This window comes from Monomorium pharaonis, chromosome 6 (assembly GCF_013373865.1).
Source record: "Monomorium pharaonis isolate MP-MQ-018 chromosome 6, ASM1337386v2, whole genome shotgun sequence".
Classification (NCBI taxonomy): Eukaryota; Metazoa; Arthropoda; class Insecta; order Hymenoptera; family Formicidae; genus Monomorium; species Monomorium pharaonis.
Window position 1 is genome coordinate 26,787,301 of NC_050472.1, and position 26,666 is coordinate 26,813,966.

General features: G+C 42.7%; 1 protein-coding gene across 3 annotated transcripts in view; it reads right to left on the reverse strand.

The window, feature by feature from the left end:
- LOC105828461 (PTB domain-containing engulfment adapter protein 1) overlaps positions 1–26,378 on the reverse strand; it is a 30,054-nt gene extending 3,676 nt beyond the window's left edge. Inside the window, exons 1-3 of one of the 3 annotated variants that reach the window (XM_012666790.3) lie at positions 26,238–26,378; positions 2,813–2,923; positions 2,648–2,715 (exon numbers count right to left, since the gene is read on the reverse strand). In XM_012666790.3, the coding sequence (XP_012522244.1) occupies positions 2,648–2,715; positions 2,813–2,885 (141 nt within the window). In that variant the 5' untranslated portion in view covers positions 2,886–2,923; positions 26,238–26,378. Of the gene's footprint in view, positions 1–2,647; positions 2,716–2,812; positions 2,924–10,020; positions 10,180–15,055; positions 15,218–26,237 lie in introns of those variants that run through there. The other 2 variants (XM_012666789.2, XM_012666791.3) reach the window with 2 other exon arrangements.
- Between the last annotated feature and the right edge of the window lie 288 nt (positions 26,379–26,666).

Genomic DNA, 26,666 nt, shown 5'->3' on the forward strand with positions numbered 1-26,666 from the left:
GATGAAACTGTATCTCAATCACTTATGCAAATCTAAGTCTTTAAAAATTTATACATTTTCCATATAATTTAAATAAAATGGGAATTTAGATGCATAATTTTGGTAATAAAAACATGATACCTGATCTTTCAACTCTTTCTGAATTACGAAAAAATTTTTTTTAATTCACATAAATTACTATCAAAAATTTTTAAAAAATTTGAATTAAAGAATAAATATGTATGCCCTTCTCCTCAACCTGACGTAATGAGTAACTAGATCGGATCGATTGGTGTGATATTTTATACCACATAGAGAAACTTCTCTTCAGCGAAATATCTTCCGAGGGAAAAAAAAAACAAGTACGGGGAGAGTTGGATTGGCGAAACCTAATCCGGCCACAGAAAAAAAGCATGTCCGGACATGCCAATTCCGCTGTTTCGTGTGCAGTGGTGACGACACGACATGGCACTCGTTTCCATTCGTGAGATAGTGAAATCTGGTCGTTCGCGAAGTTTCGAAGTTCAACGAACCTCGGCGCAGCGACGCGCTGGTTGAGTCTCAGCGCGTCTCGAACAATTCATCCGCGATATGTCGCGGTATTCGTATTCACGGGAAAACTTACGTACGTGCCGGTAAACAATTCGAAACGAAAGGCAGGCGGGCGCACGATTGCGAGTTGTGCAATTTTTCCGGGTGACGCGAAATAAATGAACGTTTCGTGCCTAGAATCCTTCTTCTATTTCTGTGCAAGTCATCCAGAAATAATGAGATTCCACAACTGGCTAGAAAGTGTAAATCGCAGGGTCACTTTCGGTTTTACGTTGCTTTTTAACGACCGGACATTAAGCTCGTCTCGTCGTTAAATATAGCTTGAGCATCTTTACGAGATATCTTTATAAGACATATTTCTGCGCCTTTCGTTCCCATACTTACACTTCTTTCTATCGTTCGTATAGAGAATATTTTTATGAAACCGCGTTCTGATAAACTATTTTCAGAGAAGTAATTTATCTCTTATAAAATATTAAAATTAACACAATTTAGAAAGTTATTTTCATATATAAAAAAATATTGAATAATTTTTTGTTCTTAACCAAGTGCTTCTATTTCTATTACCCCTTCCCATTAGGTATTGCTTAATAGTTGCGAGCAATTTCTCCGGTTTTTCTCATCACTGCAAAACACATCCGCTCTAAATTCCGCGAAACTATAATGGAAAAAAATGACTTTTTTTCCACTTTAGATAAGTGTGAAATTAAAACGGAATTATATATGCAGGACATTGTCTTTAATGTCCTTCATAAATAGAACGGACTAATGTCCGCCCTAACGGCTGCCCTCCTCTCAGTTGCAATAAACATCTCTATTGCTAACCGTTGGTGCCAACACGGGCACTGATCGACGAGGCAACCACCGCGGCAAATGCACGGCATGCGATCGCGACGAATTTGAGTTGTCTCCCGCGGATGACAACGCAAACGTGTGCTTCTTTTCTCACACGCTCATGTAAAGGCGAATAATGCCCGCAAGAGGAGCACACACCCGCGTCACCATCCTCGGGAAGCAACCCAAATTCGCAATCACATGCCGCATACCCACCGCGACGGCCACCGCGCCGATCGACACCCACAACTAGCACCAACAATTAGCAACAAAAACACTCATCACAACTGCGAAGAGAACGGCCGTCAAAGCAGACAAGCTAACAGACTGTTGTAACAGTGAACGACAAAGCTATCGCTACCGCTCGCGCCATATTGCGTTGCCAGAATAGTTTTGTTTATTTCGTCCGCTTTAATATACATGACGGACCACATCCTTTATAATGTTCGGACCACATCCTTTATAATGTCCGGTTTAACGTCTATTCTATAATAATTATTTTCAGTCCTATTTATATAAAAGACATTGTCATACATAGATAAAATGTCACATTAAGAATTGCGCCAGTCACGCTTAAGTAAAATGGACACGTAAGAAATCCGTTCTAATATTGTATATTCCGTTATAAAATATACATGTCCTTTATATATAAAGAGGATATGCTTTGCAGTGATGATGCCGTACACGATGGCTCGGCGTTCCACTCGGCGAAATAGTCAACTCAACTTAATTACGCTCGTTAGTGGCGAAAAATAATTAAGCGCGCGCACGTCGACAAATTCCACGAACACGTAATGGATACCCTGCTCGACGGGCTCGATGAGTTACCCCGAGATGAAATTAAAAGCGAAAAACGAGAATCGACGATACGCGTCGCGACGACCTCGACCTTTCATTCCGTCAGTTCCGTGATAACGGTGCCAGGATGATAGTTGTCGCTCCGCTGTTGTTAATCTAGCGGTTTCACAATCGCATGCCGCGACCTTAGTCAACATACATATACTACCGAAGTTAATCAACAATTTAAAAATTCACTCCCGCATCCCACTGGAGAAACGCAGTCTTAATAAATTACTTATAAAAATAAAAGTTTCATTGCTTTGCCAAAATCATTTGCTCGTTAGTCTCTTTTGGCACAAATTTCAGCGCAAATTTCGACATGCAAAAGCAATCGATACTAATTGTTTATGAACTAAAATTTACAAGCTGCTAATACGTTATCATGAACCGTTACTTATCCTAACGCGAAAGAAATCTTCGCAACATAAAAATCATACAATACCTTGACTAGGTAGGCGATATGTCCTTTTTGGAGCGCGTCCGGTGGGTGTATCCAGTTCCTACTCGTTCCTGTGAACAGGATAGAAGGTTTTCAACCTTCGCATAGCAGCAAGACGAGCCATATTTGTTAATACTAGTCGCGTTTTTGGAGAACCAGGTTACTCACCTCCGTTTTTACTCGGCTGATTTTTATTGTTCGCCGAATTTTGCGCCCATTTCAGTAACGTCGAGTTCCTCATGTTGTCGGCCTCTGGCTACAACCGACTCTCAGACCCCTCTGTAACACAAATACCGACAAACAATTGAATTGGTGTACTAAAACAACTAATTTCCATATGGTAAATAGCGCGTACAACGCGCTTATATCTTTTCTAAACGTGAATAGTAGATGTACCTACACGGAAAGAACGATTTTGGTAAGTGTCTAAAAATTTCGCCAGATATAGATTTAAAAATAATTTTGATAATCCCCCAAAATTAACCATTTAACAAAACTGTTCTTCCTGTGTACAAATGTAATTTTAAACGTATGTATAAGTAATATTGTTTCGCTGTTTCGTGCAATTCAAGCGAAAGGTTCATAGATCGACTGCTTAGAAACGCGAAAGATTTAAAGGGGCTGTTGGTCAAACGTCAAAAGCCAGCGGCAGCTGTAATTTTTCCTTTCCCTCGGCATTCTATGAAAGGTAGGACGTGAGTTTTGGATTCTATCCAGGTTACCGTTCTCTCTCTATTTCCACGATCTCTCGCGCCCCGCTCTCGCTTTTATCTGTGTCATTTTTCTATCTGCGCACTTGAAGCTTCTGCAACGCAAAAGCTATCATCGCGGTCAACGAGAGCCCACTATCCAAGAGCAGTCGCGTTATATTGCAACAGAGAACAGAAACGTATTGCGTTGTCCCGCTTTGATGTAAATTTGTAATGTATTTTATATATATATATATATATATATATATATATATATCTGTAGATACCCTTTCTTAAAAAAAGCATATAATAAAGTCTACTTAATAAAGAGATAATAATAAAGAGATCTCTTTTCCACGATGCTAACTGATTCTTTTGCTTGGCTCACTTTGTGTTGCTAGAATAAATCTCAGCTGTTTAAAATTGAACATCGAGATGTATTGTATTAATGTGACGGTGTAACAGCTACAACATTTTGATAAATAATTAAGAATAATTTGAAAAAACAATTAAGTATTAAAATTAAATTGCATAAAGTTCATTTTATTTATATAAATACGCATGAGCACTTGCATAAATAAAATTAAAAAATTTCTAACGACTACTTTTGCATTTTGCGCAATAAATTAAAAAAAATAAATTCTAATCTCGCAGTTTCGATGCGAATCATTAATCCGTACTTCACGTTCTACATATTAAACTTATCTTTATATTGAAATATGCAGTTAAAGATATAAATATTATTTCATAATTTCGATTACTATAATCCCCTTCCTACATTTTGTAAGAATTATATTGTAATTATAACTGTGCTATTGTAATCGCATTGTTACGAATTGCAGCTCTAGATTGACGCGGCCCTGAGGGAGAATGCAATGAGAGCGTGCATTCTGTCCTCTCCTTGCTCTTTCATTGGAAACGATTGCAGTCGCGAAATCTTTGTTCGACGTCTCTCCCCTCCTCCCTACTCCGCACGCGCGCGAGATTCAGTTCTCTTTATCATTCCTATCCGAGGAACACGACTGAATCTTTTGACGTAACGATGCCTATGTATATTCATAGAAAATCGGGTCAATTACATGCGTCTTAACACGCACGCACACGACATGATCGAGTTTTTTCTCACGCTCGAAGTGTCTATGTGACGTTTCCGTGTGTCTCATCGTGATCTCTTTTTTTTTTCTTTTTCTCTCTCTCTCTCTCTCTCTCTCGAGATACCGATCATTATGATAATTTAAAATTAAATGAAGGATCTCGTTAGGTCTATTGTTTCTCGTAGGTGCCGCAAACACTGTGCGAACACCACTTGAAGCACGCACAATTGTTCGCGGTGTGTACCAGCGGTCAGCCTTGAAGACGAAGGCTAAATCCTTTCGCGTTTCATCATCTCGCGCATGACACCACCTCAGACTTCGAGACATTGAGTATCCAATTGGATCAAGTATGCGCAGATAGAGACGTCGGATAAAGTGCGATCGGTGCGTTGCGTTGCGGCATATATTTCATTACGCGTGCATCTATCTGTGACCGATTCAATGTCCATACTTTTTTCTCCGCATAACAGAACGCTGATATTGACTATCGGCATTCTATTCATAATCTTATACGTGACAATTCAACTGCGCGTCAATATCTTGAATTACTGACAAGTAAAACAAACTAAAGTGTTTAATAATAATAAAGTCTACTAGTTAGCTTTAGGGACGGTTGTTCCAACTTTGTGGTAAACTTACCTATCAGGTAAGCATCTATCTTAATTTTTTTTTGTTACCAATTAATCATTATATTTTTTTATTGTAAACCATTTGTAACATAATTGCTAAAGATTATTAAATATTTAGCCAAATTAATCATTTAACTGAAATTGTTTCCCTAGATCTTAATTATTATTAATAAACTATTTTTTCACTGAATCTTTACATTAATTTCAATTAGTATGTCTAACATTTGAAGAAAAATTAGAGAGCTAATTAAAGAAAAAGAAAACAGGACAAGGAAACGCAAGTGACGCTTGTCTAATTAAATCAATTATGTGTCAATATGAGAGGAATTTCAAACTTATCTCAGGCGACTCGGGAAATATTTACGCCTGCGGGAATATTTGAATTTCTTTTTGCACACAGTCGCGAATTTGACTGCGTAATGTCACAAGTGTATGTAGGCGTGTTTGCGCGAGATTAAACCTATCTACATACACCTTCGTCTTTAACAAAAGAGGAATGCAGCCTCACACGAGACACACGTCTATCCGGAATCTCATCATCGCTGCACCCGAAACGTGAAAAGGGCCGCGGAATAAAATTTTTCCGTTCGCGCGAATGGAAACGTTCGACGTTCGCAGTTAATTTGGCAATAAACGCAATCAAACGAGTGAGAGGCTGAGACAGGAATCTTTCCGCTCGATACGCGCAAGCGAGAAAGTCGAGACGTTCTTGAATATGTTTGTTAAACTGGCGTAATCACGAATGAGACAAGTGGCCTGTTCTTTTTCGCTGCACTGTTGTACTGGTGCAATAAGTTAAAATGAGAAAAAATATATTTATCTTACTCTAATCAGTTGCACCAGTGCAACAGTGTAGCGAAAAAGAACAAGCCAAAGGTTTCAACTGTTTGTTATCGTCAGTTTCTTGTTTTATGCTCAATTTTGAATAAAAAAATCACGAGAAACAAAAAGCGTAAGATATAAGAACACGTTGAGGTAACAGAAAGTTGCAAGAATTTTTTCTACAATGCCTACTAATATTAATTTGCTGCAGAAACATTGCGATGAATAAATAAGGATTTTATCGAGCGTTTTATCGAGCGATTTAATCTCGGCATTTCTGACACGAGTATCAACGACGGCCGTGCAGCACAAGGACGATGAAAAGTTTAAATCGTCCTGAAGGAAACGTCCCGTCACGGAGTAAAGTCGACGTCGCGGTCATCTCGGAAATGGGCGCAATCGCCTTTGTGCGCTCCAAGTGGACAGCGGCCGGTGCCATTTGAGAGGCGTTTAAGCGCTGAAAGGTGGAGGTTCGGATTTAATGCACGACTTCCTATTCCTCCCACGTAAGCGCAAAGAGGTCGAGCGCCAAAGCCGAGGCGCGCGCTGTGCCACGCCGCGCCGTGCGAACGGATCTGTGCCGCTCTCTTTCTCTGTCGTGCGATACGTCAAACTGTCCGCCTCTATTCGCGTGTTTTCACTGCAGTCGTCTCTGCCGGGCCGGGTGCGTCGCGATTACGATTCGCGGCGGACAATAGCAGTTATGAAACAATTAAGCCGGCATTTTTCCGCCGATTACAGGCCCAGCGAGTAAAAGTAGTAATCGCGAGTCCTTGATAATTAGAAATACGTGGTAACAGCTATGTATTATACGTTTTCGATTGTAAGAGTATGTTAACAGCAGAAAGAAAAAAAAGTAGTAATATCTAGCAAAATGTAAAAACAGGTATACATTGTTAAATCAGTTAACGTAATGCATTTTAGGTCATCAAAGATCCCACAAAGACAAGTTCGACAGAGGCACCGAATAAGTAAGAGATAGATAATTTATTAATTGAGCAATTTTTCCAAAATATCAGATAATATTAATGTCAAAATATTTATAAGAAAATAAATAGTAGTTTGACGATAGAAAAATATTTCATCCTGCATGTAACAAATGAGTTTTCAGCACTTTGTACTTACAACAGGAACAAAAGCAAAATCTATATTTAACGATTATAGAAACGTCAGCCAATATACTTATACTTTGTACATGTGTTACGCTAATAATAAGATAGATGGTCGCACGTGTGCGCACATTACACGTGTCTATCCTTTCCTAATAAATACTTCCGATACGTATAATAAGCGGTCGTTTTCTTTCTCTCCTCTAGATCCCCCGCGCCGTTTTCCCATACATACTTTTTCTCTTCTTCAATGTTACACGTCGGATTTAGCCCTCTAATTGATCACACGATCGCCGAGTCGTCCCTCGCGTCGCAAGCGTTTCGAAGTTCTCCCTCTGTGGGAACCGTGAAAGTCGGCTTTGCCACCAGCTTATTATTTGCCCGGAGCTTTCATAGCGCAACACGAAGATGTACCGTTGAGATTTAGCTCGCAGCAGGAAAAGTAGTTGCCTTACAATTTATAACGCGAAAGCGAACTCGGGCTGCGCCGTTTATTAAATGCATACGTGTTACCCGCGCGAGCGCGCGTGTGCATTGCGTACGTTAACCGTCCGATGGGACCCGTGTCGTGTTCAATCTTCTAGAGAGAGAGAGAGAGAGAGACCACTGAAGAAAGTAGAACCCTCCACGTCGCGCCGCGCCGTCATGCACGACCGCGCGCACCATGGGCGCGATAGCAACCTCGCGAAGGCAAGATCGCACACGAGAAGGCCCATGTTGTCTTGCGGGCGCTTACATCCGCCGCGGATAGATTGTCCGTGACGTTTCGCGATAAGGAGGATGGAAAGTATCGGTTTTTGCGCGCCGAGCGCCTAATTGTACCGGCGCACCACAATTAGGCAATAATATTCGAGACCGCGCGGCGTTTAGTCCGCGTTTCCTCCATACGTAATTATCTATTAATAGAGACGAGCGCGTTATAGAAGGACTCGCATTCATAGAAGGATAATTCCATCTCCCTTCTCTCTCTCTCTCTCCCTCCCTCCTTCGTATTCTCCGATCTAGTCGATCAAACGTGAATAAACTATTTATAGATTCCGAAAGAAGTATTCGTTTTCACACACGGTCGACACACGGTTCGTTTTACCCGGAAGCGCGCGACGTCCAATTATTCGTCGCGAGAAGGGCCAACAAAAGATGTATCACACGACTATACTACCTACGTGTCACGCGCGCGCCATACGTTATTTCATATGCGTGACACGTGCAATGTAAGGTAAATAGATAGCGGTCCTTTCACGAACGTAGGGAGCGACGTTTGCATGATGGGCGCATCGAGAGCGCATCGAAATTCCTTGCGTCGGGAACTCAAACGCGAGGCGATCGTGTCTCGATGTACGTAATGAAAGGATCCTCTATTTGACGCCATTTGCCGGAAACACAAAGAAAAATCGTGGCCGCACCGCACACAAAGGAAACGTTTTCACACGAGCGGCACACACCGTTGAGTAACCGGTATTACGACAACGTGATCCTAATTATGGTTCAAATATGTACAGGAAAGTCGCCAATATCGACGGGTGTCAGGTCTCCTGGGACGACCTCTTATTTCTCAGAAATTAAACATTGCCCCGTATTAATACTGAAATATAATCTGAAATGTAATGTTGAGCGCTACATATCATATATGTCATGTGCGGTTTACATTTGTCGCGCATCATTCATTCGAATGTGCCGCCAAGGTTAATTAGTCATCGCAACTTTTGAATTGACACGTGAACACGCACGCTCGTTCCTTTTACTGTTTAATCGCCATCCCTAATGCCTTTAAAATTTTTACAAAACTCGGGACGAGCGGAACGGTGAATTGGTAACGGTGCTTGCGAAATTTACAGACACGCACGATTATATTAAAACAGACATCGTGTATGTATATGTAATGCTCAGCTGAGAGATTCTACCCGTCACGAATGATAATAACAATCATCTCGTGTCGATCTATTAAGCATTCGATCGGAAAGATGCGCCGCAAAAAAACGTATGCTAACAAACGCGCGTGCGTTGTTGGCACGTTGATGCGTGCGTCAAGTCGCACGTAGCATTACGAGACGAGACGTACTTCAAGGATGACAATATATATGTTAATGACGCTATTACTTGAGACATGAAAAATAGCCAAGTGATAAACGATGTGAGAACTGAATGTTGTATGATTAAATCGCAGGAATATAAAAAAAAAATCCATTATTTTCACACGAAATAATTTTACATTTTTATTTACGACAGTAGACTTCGCTTTTGGAATGAATAACTAACGAAGAATTACCTAACGGATGGCCGAGAACAAAATATGTTCACCAAGTGGAAAGCATCATTTCTAGAGGGATAATTAATATTAGAAAAAAAGAAGAGAAGACGAGGAAAAGTTGAGAACCTTCAGTTATGATTCAAACGTCGAAGCTGTTATTACGACTCATTTTCTTAATCGGGCTGTTATCCTCGATTCCTCAGATAAACGTAAGGTTACACATGCTTCCGGGAATGCAACAATATTAAATTACTGAGTGCAATTTCAGTTCATTGATACTCAATATAGATAATTAAGGAAATACATTCGACTTAGAAAAGGAATAACGACATTAATTAACAACAAAGTTCTCTGTGGTTCAATATGTCGGAGTTGTAAATTTAGTTTGAATGCTTTCAAAGATTATGAATTCGCACATGTAGATAACTAGTAATTAGAGAAGAGACGGTAAGTGTGTCCGTTTGTTCCGCCAATAGGCTTTTGACATCATTTAAATCGCCGGTCCATTTGCAAATCATTAAGATGTATAGTTACCACGAACAATTCGCGTCGTGAATAATAAATAATCATGCGCGTTCTCTCCATGCCAAATATCAATAACTTTCACTGCCAATTTCAACCATCAATGAAACTTTTATGTGGGCTCCTAATTTTGTCACCATATTATCATATAATTTATTATTACAGTTCCACATTGCGATGAAAATAAAATTTATAAAATTTCTCCCGTAAAAGACTATCAAATTACAGTAAAAACCCCAATTATTGTAGCGTACATCCCTTACCTTCGCGAAACTTAATAGCACATGTAAATTGCTCCATCGGACGCGTCGCGCGAGTTCCGTGACAACAGATGCACCGCGGCGAGAGAAACTTCTTCACGGAATTTGTAATTACCCGACGACACTGGCACCATTAGACAGGCCGTAGGTGCGGAATCGCTCAGCGTGCGTCTAACCCTCCAGCCAGCTTGTGCGTACCGCTAATGCATACGTCGAAGCGGCGAGTTGCATAACGTTCAAGGTGAAACTCCCCCACCGTCAACGAGACAATCGCATCTCGCCGCTGCCGCTGCTGTGGCTGCAGCTGCTGGCCACCCATCGACACGGGTGCCGGTGGCCAATTAGTATCGCTGTTAATTCAATCTCTGCCTCGCCTACGGTAGATCCGGTCGGCCGACGGATTGATGGAGCGCCCATCCGAAGCGCTGTACCGAGCGCATCAAAAGTCGCGTCGCGTTCTCCCCTCTCACCTGTGGCGAAATCGATGTTGGTTTTGCTTTAGCGAATATCTAGTTTCCTACGGACGTCAACGTTTTCGATACAACGACTTTCGATATTATACTACATACCGGTTGATTTTTTAAATACATTTTATCTGTTTGAGGAAGACGCTTTTTATCAAAATAAAAAGTAAATTAAAGTTTGTTAAAAGAGTATTAAAACGTGTGAAAAAAAATATAGATAATGTAGCATAGCGGGAATGTACGAGTACAATCTCATTCGATGAAAAAAACCATTCATTACGATAAAATTCAATTTCTTGCAACGATGAACGCGAACATCGGGAGAGAGTCAGAGATTATTACTGGAAACATCCTTTCATGGGGGGACTTTCATTCAAAAAATAAAAGCAAATTTCCCGTGCACGATCCGCGGCGAACGGAGCGCAAAAAGATCCGTTCGATAGCTCACGCGCGCGTAAGTGAAAATTCGATTTGCATAGAAAGGATGACGTGGAAAAGCGCATTAAGTTCGCACCGGTTTCTTCGCCGTCGTTCGAGTCATTAGCCGAGAATCTATGGGCCATACTGATTGCCGCGGACTAACTATGACGAGGTTTAACTCTATTTTTCCGGCGGATACGGTCAATTAGAAAATGGCCGGTCGCACTTTCTCCCGTCAGGTTTCTGCGACACCTTCGGCGCTGTGCCATTTAGAAAAAAAAATCTTGTAGGTCGTGACCTACATGATCAGCCATCGCAACAGACAGCTTTAACCTTCCGCCCGTCGCAAGAAAATTTCCGCCTGAGGTAGAATTTCGTTTATCTCGCACTACTTTTTGCACAATTATTCATTCCGCGGCGTGAGTGTTTAACTGACGGACGATTGAGAAACGCCGCTCTTGCCACCTCGCAAAAATTTCACATCTCCTTACCTAACACTCGTATCTCGTACTCGACCTGTTTTCGTTCGAAGTCGCTCATTAGCGATTATTCGATATCTACGTTCATTAGGATTCTCGGTATTTCGATACGCAACAAACGTATCTCTTGTACTTCTCGCTCTACATCTGCCTTTAAACATAATGCGCGCGTTATCCCACAGCGCTCTTACACCAGTAATATGTTGTGGGTACAATGCCCAGGTAATAAGCGAAAAAGAAACCACCGTCTAATATTCCCATACCAAACGTAAAATGTTCTATTGTATACATTACGTGCACAGGATGCACCGACGGAAAATTTTCCGCTTCCGGACAATGATGAATCGCGCGTCTGACGTGAGAGAAGATCCGCATGTATGTAGATCGATCATAACACCGATAACCGTCGATAACGTTCGAAAAATATTTATGTGAAGATTATTTGAAGAAAATTTTGATATACGCTACTTCCCTTGCGCACGCATGTCCGGGTGTGTGCTGTTTTAATGTAAATTAGTTTCTCACGATACGACAATGCAGCTGTATGTGCTAATTGACGAATGTAATTTGAAATCAGCGCACGCAAGTGAGGTGTTACGCTTTAATTTAAGCAGATTCAATGAGATTTATCATTGCAATAAAAAATAAACTGATATGACTGAAATGATTGCTCGGAAATTACCTTGTCAGCATATGTTTCTCGCACGGATATGTAAAGTACGGCTGTATCTTCCAAAATATGTAACCTCATGTCAGAAAAGAGATAAACGACGATGTCTCTGACAGAGATAGACTTGTCGCCTCGATAACGCACGTCTCTTTAGATAAAACTGTGGAAAACTTTTAACACCGCAAATTTAGAGAATTTTTTTTCTCTGGAGTCGCATTTCGTTCGTCTTGCATCACGAGTACGTCAGGACTTGCGCGCAAATAGTACACAAATAGTGCTAAAGATAGCTTAGACATTGACGAAAGCACGGTAGGAGCAAGTTCAGGATATTCGTATCTTCAAGTGCATTTTAAATTTCGTTCGTTCGACACGCGTTTGACTTCGTTTACTTTCCTAGATCATCTCAAGGAGATAAGACACGATTGAATTTCGAAAAAAAGTCACGTCGCGCTCGATCTCAAGATCCCTATTGACTTCGACGTTATTTCGACGAACATTTTACATTTGTATGGATTGCCGTTGACTTTTGACACGAGTTTTTCGCATTGAAAATACATTTTCGGCTGCTGATAACCCGCGAACCTCGCAAGGAATTAACGGAGCCTTAGTTTTTGAGCCTACGGTCATTTCAAAAAATAGTCGCGCGAATTAATGGTCTTTGTTCAAGATATGGAACTGAATGTTTATTGCATCGTTACAAGCGGTTCGGCTGCACGAGTGTCGCATTCCTCGGCAATCTTGCACGAACAAGAAAAAAAAATTCGCGAATCGCATCGTCACTTTCCTGCAAACGTATGTGCTAAATCATGCATCATCGCGATATACAGACTTCTAAAGTGCAATACAGAAATGCATATGCATGGTCAATGACGGACCTAAAAATAGTTGAAAACAAACTTAAAATTCGTTCCTCAAGCGAGAGGATTTTGAAAACATGAAGGTTTAGGAATCGTATATCGCAGATAAGAGAGCTTTTCCTCCCCTCGATATATTATCGCTCATTTCCGGCTCGAAGGGAGCATCAGACAATCAAGATCAAGCCTAGGACTGATCACCCATAACTTTTGAGACACGCTATAGCGAGTGGTACGGCCTTTGATGCCTCCCCGGAGGGCAACCGGCAAACGAGACGGCCTTGTAAAAACTGATACTGTTACTTCCGAGATGCAGGGGCAACTCTCCCGGCAGCCACGTCTAATTGCGCTTGCGAGGAAACGGGGGTGAGAAACGAGTCATTATCTTTTAGTCGTAGGAGCGCGCTCTGTTTAACGTCGCGGGCGACTAATTGTCACCGGATTTATTGTCGACGTTATCAGTGTTGGGCGGCTATGCGCGCGTAATTATGATAAATATATGTATATCGCTCAAATTGGTTCACTTATTATAGAGTGAATGAAATTAATGATGCGAGAGAAGAGGAGCAGGAGGAGGAGGACGAGAGAAAGAAAGAAAGAAAGAAAATAACGCGCGGGTGGAACGTCCGTCAAAGTTTGTTACTCCGCTAACATTAACTTATCGTTACAATAAGAATAAATATAAAAATTCAAAATACATATTTTCTATAAACATATTAATATCTTAACGTGTAAATAAAATACAAAATTTTCTCTCATGGATCTCTCCTTCTCGAAATACTCGTACAACCACCTGTTAGCCGGATGTTGAACGCGTCCAATTTAGATTGTCCCTCTAACTACAATCGATAGTCAATGTAAATAAATGGGCGCGCCATATTACAGAAAAGAGTCCTGAGTTTTCTCTCGCGTCAATCTCCGATTGTACAGACTCGCCATTGTTTAGCCGTTAATAGAGAGACCCGGCTTCTATATAAAGCGATAATTCTCCGTGCGCGGAACTCGCTCGTCTAAAAGCCTATCACAGCGGAGAGAAGAAGACCGCCATCCGGGAGCGTGCGAAGGAGGATAAGACCTTTAACGGCGCGACGAAGAAACTCGCGAAACTCGGCTGGCCGCGAGCCGCGAGTCCATGAAATCGATCCCGGGGTTCGAGGCGGGGGACCCCCTCGACCGTGTTGCTCGACGTAAGAAAGTAAATGAACGAAACGGCGAGGAAAAGTGGAACGCCCGGCCGTAATTTGCGGATTTCACTGAAAAGCCAACCGCCGCCAAGTAAAGTCCGTCCGTCTCGTTACGATTTCGTTCCTCACGCGCGCGGGTCCCGCGCTCGTGCACACGACGAACAACGACGCTCGCTGCGATCGGCGAACGTAAGAAAGTGATTCTATTCGCGTCCGAGAGTCCGAGAGGCCCGTCGTCGTCGCCGCCGATCGCGGCCACGAGCGCGCGCGTTTTCACTCGCGCGCGGAGAACGGAGTAACCCATTTTATATCTACATCTACACTCGCACCTACAGGTCCGGTCGAGCGATTTTCCGAGCGATTTCGAACGCGAGAACAAAAAAAAACGAATATAATTAGCCGTTAATTACAAATCTCGTGAAATTAGCTCGCCGTTAGTCTGGCGTCACAGACGGCGGGACTCGATCACCTCGCGCGCGCTCGTGTCGATGACTTTCGAATCGACACACGACGGGAACAACTACGCCTCCGTAATTAAATCTAATCAAGAGGATTTCGCACGTGCGAATGACGTGCGCGTCCGACTATCTCGCGCGAGAACGAGCCGGATGTCGATAACTCCGCGGCCAACGTAACAACACGGCGTTGTTGGAATAATATAATCTTTTAACATTTCGATTTCACGTACAATGGTAAATTTTTCGCATATACGTTCATGTTATATAAAATATGTGGTAATTCTGTACATATCGTATATGTATCGTATTATATACAAAGAATATCGTCATTCATGTCCCGGATAATCGGGTCTCTTAATTAAAATCGCGATACGCGAAGTTACGCGCGAAAACTAAATTCAAATAAATTCCTATAATTTTCGTCGCTTAGGGAAGACATTCGCGATATTAAATCTCGCTGTTAAATGAGTGTTGCCAGCGGTCGAGTCCGCCGTTCGCAAGTCGCTCACCTGTTGTTCTTGCTCGTGCGAACGGCTCACTGACATTCAACGAGTTCGCGCGGGATACATTCCCAAACTTTGCGCAGGAAATCGCCAGGCTAGAAAACGACTCGAGAAGAAATCAAAAAACGATACAACCCAACCGACGACTCGCGGCGAACTGAAGTGAGCGCACATCGTCGAGAGAACGGGGGTGGCAGCGCGGCGCGAGGGGAAGCACGACGGAAAGAGCCGAGCGTGCACGAACGCGGCCGATGCTGCTCGAGCAGCTGGTCGTGGGAGTCGTCGGATCGGCCGCTGTGTGTTAGGTGGATTATTCGGTAAACCGGAGGCTGATATTGGGTGGCGGTACCAGCCACGGTCGGGCCACGGCCCGACAGCCTCGTCATCCTATTCCCCGCTCGACCCGTTCGTTCGTTATCTGCTTTCGCATTGAAAAAAAAAAAAAAAGGAAACATTTTTAACGAGCGGTAGATTGAGCGATTTACTCGCGGGGAACGCGCGCTCTCCGCGCATCGCATCTTCCGCGCCGGTAATGAAATTTACCATCTCATCTCTGATGGGAGATGAAGGGAAACGGTACCGCCGCGAGATAGGAGAGGAGAAAGAGCAGCGGATCGCAACCGTAGAAATTCGTATCTCCGGGATAGCGAGAGATTGCAAGCGAGAGCAAGAAAGAAGAGAGAGAGAGAGAGAGAGAGAGAGAGAGAGAGAGAGAGAGAGAGAGAGAGAGGGACTGGTCGGTCGAGAGCTGTCGCGCCGGGTCTCTTCGCAGAATGAAGTAGCGAGCGCGATCGTTGATGGTAGATGATCCGATAGAATGAGAAGGGATAGGAGAGGATGGCGGTACCAGCCACGGCCGCCGAGAGCTCGTCCGTCCTCCATCGCGGGCTGCAGCAGGTTGTTACCGAGAGAAGGAAGAGGAGGCGAGAGACGAGGCAAAGAGAGAAAGAGAGAAACAGAGACGAAAAGACCAAGACGCGTTATTCTTACGACCGAGATCCATCTTCGTCCCTTCGCGCTAAATAGATAAGAGGATAACCGGCGCCGCGCGGCGTGATCGTCTCGGTACAATCGGCCGACGATAGTTATACTCCATTTTCTATTCATAGCCCGTCAGCGCGAATTGTTACGCGAGACCGAGCGCGGACTGAAACCTTTAGCACGTAATCTCGGCGAATTCAATTCCCGGCTGCGCTATTGATACGGGAGAATGAACCGTGCGCCAATTGCCGCGAATAAACATAGCCGTCACTTTCGCGTCACCGGAGTCTGAACAACGACACTCGTCGTCCGGAGCGCACGTCGCTCCCAGTTCCTGCCGGTGCGATCACGGCCGAATTACCCGCGACGGCCAACAATTACATACATATTAAATTTTCTCCGTGGCGAGATTAATAAAAGAAAAACTTCCTCCGCGGCTAGCCGAGACCGAGAGAGTCTCAACTATCTTTCTCTCCTCTCGAAGCCACGCGAGCATCCGCGAGTGTCCTTTCCGAGAATTTTACAGAGACCTACAAAGTGAAATTCAGGGCGAGGCTTCACGACAGGATGCACGCGCACTTCTGCGCCGTACAAACGCGAAACGTTCGCGACGAGTGACCCCGCCGCCGCGCCGCGTGCGTATACGCAAGCGGACGCATAATACACCGGTGGCTCTCCTTTATGGGCACATCGCGCTGTATCAACGGGCACGCATTCAACCACCGTTTGTATTGAGAAAATAATACCGAATTGCGAAATCACCGGAGGGTCATTCCGCGTGTACGCGGCGCAAAAGGTGCGTGACCGCGTAAGTGCGTGATCATAAATCATTCTCTTTTCCGCCGTATTTTTCTGCCTCTCTTGTTTTCCTTTCCTTCCCGTTTTACGGCTGGGAAATCCACGATCACAAATCACTGCGCGTAAAGAGACATTAACGAGATTTCTAAATGAGATTCGCATAGCGAGCCGTAAAACAATTTGCTATAAATATCCTTCGGAAACTTTTAATTTCAACCGTTATTCCCGACATTAACATTTAAAAACAATCTCTACAAACCTGTGGAGAATCTCTTGGAATTTCGAAACTCTTCTCCAATTTCGCAATAATATTTTTCAAACTTGAGAGACTACACGTGTCGCGAAAAAAATCTCGTGTCTCGGTTTTAGGAGTACGATCGCGCAAATCGCTCCTCGATCGGAGTAATCATTTTCGATGATTGGACAAAAAATTCATTTTGCAAATTCCGCCACTGTAAAAAAGACAGAGTGATTTTATGTTCGAACGCGCTCGAAAATCGGCTCCGTGAATTTTACTCCATTCGAATGTCGCGGAAAGCAACGCACTTGGGATTTTCGTCGTGCGTCATTCGCTGCGCGGTGCAACGAGACGCAATAGTCCCAACACAACAAAACACCGTGTTATGGCGCAGGTTTTTCTCGCGCTCGGGCGAGTTCGGGGAATCCGCGCGGGTGTGCGCTAAAGGACAGGTTTCAGGTGTGATTCAGCGTACGCAGCCGGAAAACCGGTTTTTTTTTTCGTCCTTTTTTTTCGTCCTCTCATTTCGCCTCATTCATTATACAATCAAACGCCGGTAAGTTCGGTTGCACAATTATTGTTTTGGTTCCTCACTTCCTCATCTCCGACGGCTGGCGACTCTCATGTATATTATTATATAGGCGTAATCACCAACGATTCTAGATCCGCGTGATTTTCACACGTCTCGGCGATCTTTTTGGAACTTTCTCGAGTTTCGGTTTCACCGGCGACGACGACGGCAACCTCGGACAATGCCCAATCGCCACTACTAGAAGCGGCCGCGCGCGAAAGCAGGGAAAGTATCTTTCGATTCGCACGTGTGTCCGACACACATATCGCCGATGAAAGAAAAAAAAAATCTCGCAGCCGTCATCGCGTCAACGCTCGCGAGCGATCGTGATGATTCACGTGGGACATAAAGTTAAAAAAGAGGAGTGAAAATATGAAAGACTCGCTGTCGCTAAATCGATTCTTGCAACGAAACCCAAATCTCCCAAAATCTCCACCGCGAGATCAACCTATCTCTTGCGCGGAGTAACGGGATAATGATACATATATATATTACCTACGTATGCACGCGTTCACGTGTGCACGTTCACTTTACATAATAACAGCCGGTCTCGGGTATTTATCGTAAAAATGAACGCGCGTCGGTGACTCGCCGCGCCACCGTGTTCTCTATTACGTGAGAAATAATTATTGTGACGCGTAATTCGACTGGAATTCGCGCGAATTGATCGAAGCGACTCGCGGCCGCGATACGCCCTCGAGAGAACGAGCGTAAAAGGTTCGCTGGGAAAACGCGTTCGTTCGCTCATACGCACGCACGTACGTACGCCCACTTGATAAACAACGCCGCCGAGGCAAAATCGTATTTCTCTCTCTCTCTCTCTCTCTCTCTCTCTCTCTCTCTCTCTCTCTCTCTCTCTCTCTCTCTCTCTCTCTCTCTCTCGAATTCGCGATAATAGGAAACATGAGATGATATAGCACAAGAATCGTGGCGCAATTATATCGCGCGACGCTGCCGCGTTATACTGCACCCGAGAAGAACGCGTGTTTTTCCCCTGCGACTTCTTTCCTTCGCACGCTTCGATTTGCACTTTCATTTTTCGTAACGACGCCGCTACAAAACGCGCGGATCGCGCGCACGGGCGTGAAATCGCGATCTTCAGCCGCGTAATCGTCGCGCCAAGCGTGGTGTGCGGAACCGTAAACATTTGGAATAATTGTATCACTTGAAACTTTCTACGATGGCTCGGGTATAATATACCGATTAAATTGTGTATATTTTTAAGCAATTATATAATTGAGATATTTACAGTATCCCGAGATATATTCGGATGTTTGAGAAATTTAAATACCCTCGTAGAGGATATTTTTCTTTTTCGCCACGGACTTGTTAATCAATTCTATCACATTCGATCTGATTTACTTTCGCGTAACCGAGATTATATTGTTGTCAATGGCCAAAAATTGAATTGCCAAATTATTCCGTCTTGCTAAAAAAATTATTTACAATGCAGGTAACACCGCGGTAACGTACTGTTAAGATACAAAAGATAGGCGCGTTATGTAACCTAAGATTGCAGCATATAATAACTCATAACGATCGACGAAACACGTGATAGACTTTTTTTTAACAGATGTTTCGAGCATGGGATAATGGACGAGACTGTAAAACAGGATATCTAAATGAGTTTTTAGAATGGAGGATCTGCATTTGTTGAATCTGATTTATAGATGTTTAGCATAACAAAAAATAAATAAATAAAATCCCAACCAATTAAAGAACTTAATAACTCAAAATTATTGACACGACGCAAAGCATGAGCGAAGCTTTTGCATCATCAACACATGACGTAGACGATTACGGAAGCAGCAGCGGACAGAAAGAAGTTGGTGGAGTAGAATTGATAGATCCAAGGTATATAATTTCCGCGTCGACAATGCGCGAACAAAAGATTATCGAGAAAACACGAGCTTCCGCGACGACAGTTTTCCGACTTTAATCACGTCTTTAATCTCATCAGCATACGTAAATATTTTGAAAAAAAACGCACAGAATTATTCAGAGATAATTATCTGAATAATGAAAACGTCATATTAAAAATATATAATTAACTATATATATATTTAAAAATTTTGACAAACTTTTTACTTTCTCAACTTTTTATTAATAATAAAAATGTTATGTATGTATGTATATATAGAAAAAGAAAAAGAAGAGTACAAAATTAATTCCGCTCTGATTTCTTGAAAAACTCAGTCACAAAACAAAGGACTTAAAGCAAGCGTAACGACAAGAGCATATGAAATTATCGTGGAATGCAGTTAACGTGCATTCAAATAAGCACGCATGTGCGTACACGCGTCTCCTACGACACGTGTAGACACAGATTCGTTCCGTCTCGGGTACGTACGGCCTAAGAAATTGATAGTCACGCTGCAATTATCGACTTCCTATTCGGCGTTCCTCACGTCTCGTTGTTTAATTCCCCACCTCAAAATGTAATATGTAAAGTGTGTACGATGCCGATTCTTTTTATCAGATATAATTGCATTTAGCAATCAAGCTATGATTAGAATCAATTTGTTATTCCATTAGTTGTCAGGAATGCATCCTTATACTTGCAAATCGCACGCGCGCTTTTATAATAGTAATCAAGTTTTATCAAAATTTTGTGCGTTTAATTTGTATGAAATATACACATTTGCAATTTTCAACACGATACTGAATACAGGGTGTAAATGAATAAGTTAAATATTTGAGGGACGTACTTTCATCGACCAAACGTTTTAAAAAATATAAACATGGAAACGCTTAATTTTTTAAGGTAGATAGAATTTTAATGTGACATTGTGAAATAAAAACCCAAGTTGAAATTAAAACAATTGATTTAAAAAATTATATAATTTTTCTAAAAGAAATAAATAATAAAATTAAAAAACAAAACGATTTTTTAAGATTATATAAGAGTTCCGTTATCTTAAATGAAATTATATAATTCTATTATAATTTTAATTATTTTGCATTTAGAAGTACTGAAGCTATCAGAAATTCAATAGTTTGAGATATTTTATACTTTATTCAACATAAAATCAATTGCTTTGTTTAAAAAAAGACATTCCATTTTCTCTTTCTGTTTTCATAAAATTCTTCCTATTTCAAAAAAATTAATCGTATGTAGACTAATGTTTGCACGAGCCTTTTTCTTCGTTTTCGAAAATATTCTAAAATATTTTCGAAAACAAAGGCGTTGTCTATGTAGGTTTATTTGTACATAGACTGTACTGATTTGTTCAATGCATAAGACTGATAGTTTAATATATCTCTTAAGTTGTACTATACTTTTTAAAATATTTGCGTACACGACGTGCATACGAGTATCGCAGATGACGCGAGGAATGCGAGTCGAACGTTAATAATAAGCGGAATAAATACGACTCAGAGGCAACGTCAATTGTCGATCTTTGCATTACGTGGCGTTTTTATGGACATTTTTACGAATACTGATACAAAAGAATCTGCATATCGTTACGCGGCACACGTGCTATATTTCCAGAGATTCATAAATGATATAAGAAGTATTGTGATGCCTGCTAATTTAATTTATAATTTATACCATGAGCAACTCATTAATCAATAGCGATATTGCTCGATGCTAAATGAGCAATGCAGCAAAAAACGCGTTTTGATTGATTCGTAAATCGTTGATTCTTAATAACGACTTTAAAGAGACGTATAGTTATGAGAATTAAAAGTAAAATTTATTCGATTGTTTTAAGATACAATTAAAATAAGAAGAAAATAATCTACCTATTTTTTTTTTTAAGAAATACAACGTTTCTTGCGTCTCTGCATGGAAATCCAGTTTCTGTTGTCCTTGCTAGATAAGATTTAGAAACAGATAGGTGCGCATTATAACCGTGATCTATTCGAAAAAATTTGTCAAACATAGGAGAGAAAACCTTTAACCGTGCTCTTGACCATCGAGGGTATCTCCGCCCGCATTTTCGTGTGCCGTTGTATCGTTGACGACGGAAGGTCGATGTTTCATTCTCTTTCTTTCTATATACCGGGTGACTTATCGGGGCCGCTTGCACCGTTACGTGCGCGCACGACGACAATGTCCGAGATAGGATTATCTAAAGATTTGGCTGCGATACCGTTTTCCATGCTTCGCATGCTTCATAAAGTGCTACGTGCTAGTTTTCGTGCTTTATCATAATACTTAACTGCTCCGAATAGCAACAATCGTATTCGTTGTCACGACGTCTGCCTGATGCCTATCGGAGAAAAGATTCTTTTCTTTTCTTTCTTACAAGTATAAAAGAAACTTGGTGTTTAAATCTTTGAGCTATCATCAGGGTGCAAAAGAATTCTTGTAAAATACAAATATTAATACAATAAAAACCTCAGCGTACAAAATTTCTTTGTGTGAGATTATCTAAACCTACATACAACACGAATGAATGAGGACATTTTACAAGAAATATTGCGGATTATTAGCGCAAAACTTTTGACATTAAATCAGAGAGACGAAAGATTATATCGACATCTGCCTCGAGCACCGCATCTGCAATGGTCTTTGGTAGCTCTAGCAGGTGCGAGTTGTTTCTCCCCTCTCTTCCTCCCCAAGAGCAGGGGAAGCGGATTCGTTGTAGCCAACCGACGGAAATTTTTATTCCAGGAAATAAGAGAATTTCTTAATAAATAAAATTTTAAGATTCGCGACCGGTTGTTGGTCGGCTTCTCTCGATTTTAATTGTGCCGAGAAAAAAGATTGCTCGATTTAAATAGATGTGTTACTAGTACTATTGAAATCGCTATTTTATACCAAACCAGTGATACTTATTTTAAACAAGTAATAATTGATATGAATAAGTTACTTGAACAGTGCTAATAACATATTCATTTGAATCAAATCTTTTCTATCGATGTGTCAAATAAAATTTTATCTGTAAAGTATTTACATTCGACCAAGCCGCGTAAACATTTCTTGATAGATGTTAAGATGCATTTAACGCTCCGCGGCCATTTAAAAGTAAATTAATATCGCGAGGCCTCTGTCACGCCCCCTCCGTTCAGGGCTAATGACATTTCACAGTACGTGGCTCGCGTATGTAGGCAGCACCGGAATATACCGGGAGACAAAGCGAAACGAAAACAACAGTCGACCGTTCCTTTGCGGTATCGTCGCTTTCCTGCTGCTCTCTCGCCGCAGTGTCGTAAGTAATGTAGGCGAACCTTTCCGCAGCGTCCGGTGCGTCGATGCGCGTCCAGACACTCCAGACGCCGCCGCGTCGTCTCTCTATGGGATTATCGTGCGCCACGATAACGCCCAGAACGCAGATTGTTTTTCCATTCGGAGAAGAGCAAATTGCCTCCGTCTGGCAACTGGCGTTTCCGTTGTTCCTTTCCTCCGTTATTTTATTTTTTCAATTTTTTTTTGCAACAAATTGCTACCTTTGCCTGTACCGGGTGATTCGCGCACCGCATATCTGCGCCATTGACTAGAAAGAATGTGCGGATTCTTTACGTAAGATCGACTCGCTTCGAGATCATTATCGTTTTACTTGACGAAGGTGCCAACCAAGTGATCGACGGCGATTATGCAGCAAAATGTAAATAAAAGCAGCTCAACCAGCTACTGTTGATCCCAAAATTATACAAAGTACAAAAAAAGTAGAGAGTTATTGTTTATGAAAATTATACAGACTAATTAATCTCCCATGTACTCTCGGGACATTATATTATAAAGTCAGACAGTAAATTAAGTTAGAAATAAATGTATAAGCGCTTTCAAGCCATTCTAAACGTTTAAACAAAGAAAGAATAGTTATGTTGAATTATCTAAAAATTTAACTTAGATACAGATCTAAAGACTTATATTGTACCCTCAAAATAATTATGTAGAACTCTCAAGCGTAATGATGAAAGCTGCAAAAAGTTTTAATCAGTTTAAGTGTTTTTTAAGCGTTTAATAAATTTTAAGAGTCTAATTATTTTCAGATCTGTACTCCCCTTCGACGTAGCTAAATTTTGATTGAAATCTTCTAACTCGGTCTTTTCTGCGATTACATAAGATTTATCGTGAGCTGTAAATCTAATTTATTCTACGTTTGAGATATCGGTATGTTTCGGTACATGTCAAGGGAATTTCGTCTCTCGCTTTTGTTCCGTGAACTCGCTCGTCACGACACACCGATCTGGAGCGCGCGCGCGCGCGCATGCACGCGCACGTGTTTGACGTTCACGGATTATTTGAGAAAAGTGATAAGGACACGTAACGACGGCGGTGAGAGAGAACGGAATGACTCGCGGCGGACATTTGCTGCCGTGACGTGACGCCATCAAGTCCTGTCGGGACGGCAGGTTCGAATACCTTGCCTGTGCCTGCTTGCCTACCTGCCTGCAAGCGACGCACGCACCGGCTGCTCCTCGTCTCGTATCAAAGCACGGTCTTCCGCCGTGCAACGGGTGGCTCTTTAAAAGTCGATTCGCCTAGCCATTTCGTCTTAGCCATTAAACCGGTCGCTTTTGTCAGCCTGCTGCGCCAATGCGCGACTCGGATCCGTGTACCAGCAGGCTCACACACGCAGCAACGAGGGGCCGCTAGGACACGTATGCCGAGTGTTACTCATTTCCACACACACACACACACACACACACACTAGGTGACGGATTAATTCTCGTTCTAATTGAAAAGCAGTCGCGATTAAGCAATCATTTTCGGCGGAAGAGACGGTCGACCAACGCGCGCGCGACACCGTATATTTCGAGGAACTCCGTTACTATTGTCGGTGTTCATTCGTGCGAGGGGGAAGGAATCACGGCGATGGATTCCACACTTTTTCCATCGTTCCGTGAACGACGTAGCTCCATTGTAACTTTATGAAAACGTCCGAGAAACTCGAAGGTTTTATACGTTCTTTAATAGAACTCCAGTGTCAAGTCTTTGAATTCACTCGGTTATTAATATCTCGAATGCGAAAGTTGATAAAATTATGGTTTTTATATTCAATCGCGCGAGTTTTCTCTAAAAAATTATAGCAATTGAATTTAAATTTTTGCAAACTTCCATACGTATATCCAGGGCAGTTGGTTTCGCACATTCTTCGTGCGTTACATTATACATAACGTTTTAAAACGATTTCAGAGACGAGTCGCGAACAGGACGAGCAGTGGGCGTTCATACGATACGGAATACGTTATCTGCGCGCGATGTTAACCTTTTCAGCATTCAAGGGATGGCAGCACAATAATAAACGATAAATAATAATGAATTAGAACGCGAGACGCGACTGTTCCTTGACAAGACAGCCAAACATATTTACGAGGTCGTCGTCGTCGTCGTCGGTTAACGCTTAACACGGGACCCGTTAAATTTCGCGATCCAACAAGAAGAGAAAGAGACGACAGAGCGTAAAAACAGATCCGCGCGAACGATCAGCGAATCCTACGGTAAAAGCGCATCTGACATTTGAAGACAGACTCGCGCGTGCAAGTCACCTCCACCACGGGCGTCCTTGGGTCAGTTCGCCCAACGTCAGCGCGACGTCAGAAGTACAACCTGGCCGCTTACATTAACAACGTTTACGGTTACACGCGTCGCGCACCTGCGTGTCACCCTTCGAGACTCCGTCTCAGAAGCTGGACACGCCGCCGGTAAGGGATCCAGCGGAAAGAGACAAGATTGCCGTTACGGTCGTAATCGTAAATCAGAGAGCTCGACATACGTATACGTATTTACGTTGATCTCTTTGTACGTCGACTTTACGACTGCGACACTACTACTACTACTACTACTACTACTACTACTACTACTACTACTACTACTACTACTACTACTACTACTACTACTACTACTACTACTACTACTACTATTACTACTACTACAGCAATCTTTCTGTTCGGGCTCTAACGTGTTTTCGATCCTTTCGTAGAATTTCCACGCGCAAATCAAAACACGGACTCGAGATCACGCGCAGGTAAACACTCGGGCATAGGGAAACAGATGTTGGAGCACGAGATTCCGGGAACTCGAGCTTTCTAAACGGCCCGCCAAATCTCCCCCGCCCACTGTGAGTCAGCCATGAATCTGGGAGATGCAAAAAGCCGCTTCTTCCGGGTCCTCGGAACAACGGAGAATTGGAGACACCGCGAAAAAAAAAGAAAAAAGAATGCCACTCCATCCGTGAGTCACTCTCGGTTCTCGGAACGAACGCGAGGAGAGTCGACTTTGTTTTGGTGTCGCGACCGGAGAGGATCTCGTGGAAAGAATCGCACGCGCTGGTCTTCGATCGAACGTGAAACGAGTTACCCGCGCGATCCGGTTACCTTCCCGTCCCGTGCGTGTTATTCTTCCGTCTCTTCCTCCTCGACGACGAAGGAGGACAACGACGGCACGACCGACCTTTGGCGTTCCCTCCTCCATCGACTTAACCGCGCGCGATTATTGCCCGGTCGTATAAAAATGCCGAAATAGAAAGTCGGAGTTTCGCCGCGTTCTTTCCTACACACGTTGCTCCCCCGAGGATTTTTCCGAGGGAAAATTTCAAGGTGGCGAGGAGTCGTCACCTTCTCTCTCTTTCATTTCGGAAGTTTTGGGAAAGCAAACGTGTAGCAAAATGCAGAATGTGCAAGATGCGTGTCGTGATTTCACTTACCGGCCGCGACGGATCGCTGTGCTGCCGGTGACCGACGTTCCTTGGACCAGGGCCGCCGCTTTCCACGGAGAAGAAGAACTGTAATCCACCTACTCGGACGGGCACGCGAATCACCAGTGCGAGCGGGGAAAAGCGCGTTTGAGAGTCAGGCGGGATCGGCGCGCGCGACGCCATCTGCCGGTGTGCCTGCTTGCCCTTCGCGTTTGCCATTTTGAATGGCTCTCTCGCGACGCCATTTGTTGCTCGACCACAGCGCACGCAACCGTCGATCGGCGGGAAAATTTGAACGGCGCGCGAGAACCTAGACAGAATTTCAATACAGATTAGTAATTAAACTGTCATCTGTCAAAATAAATTAAGTAGTTTCCATTGTTTAACTGTGCCTTAAAATTTTCTAAAATATCTAAAGGAAGAAATACAAAAATGCAA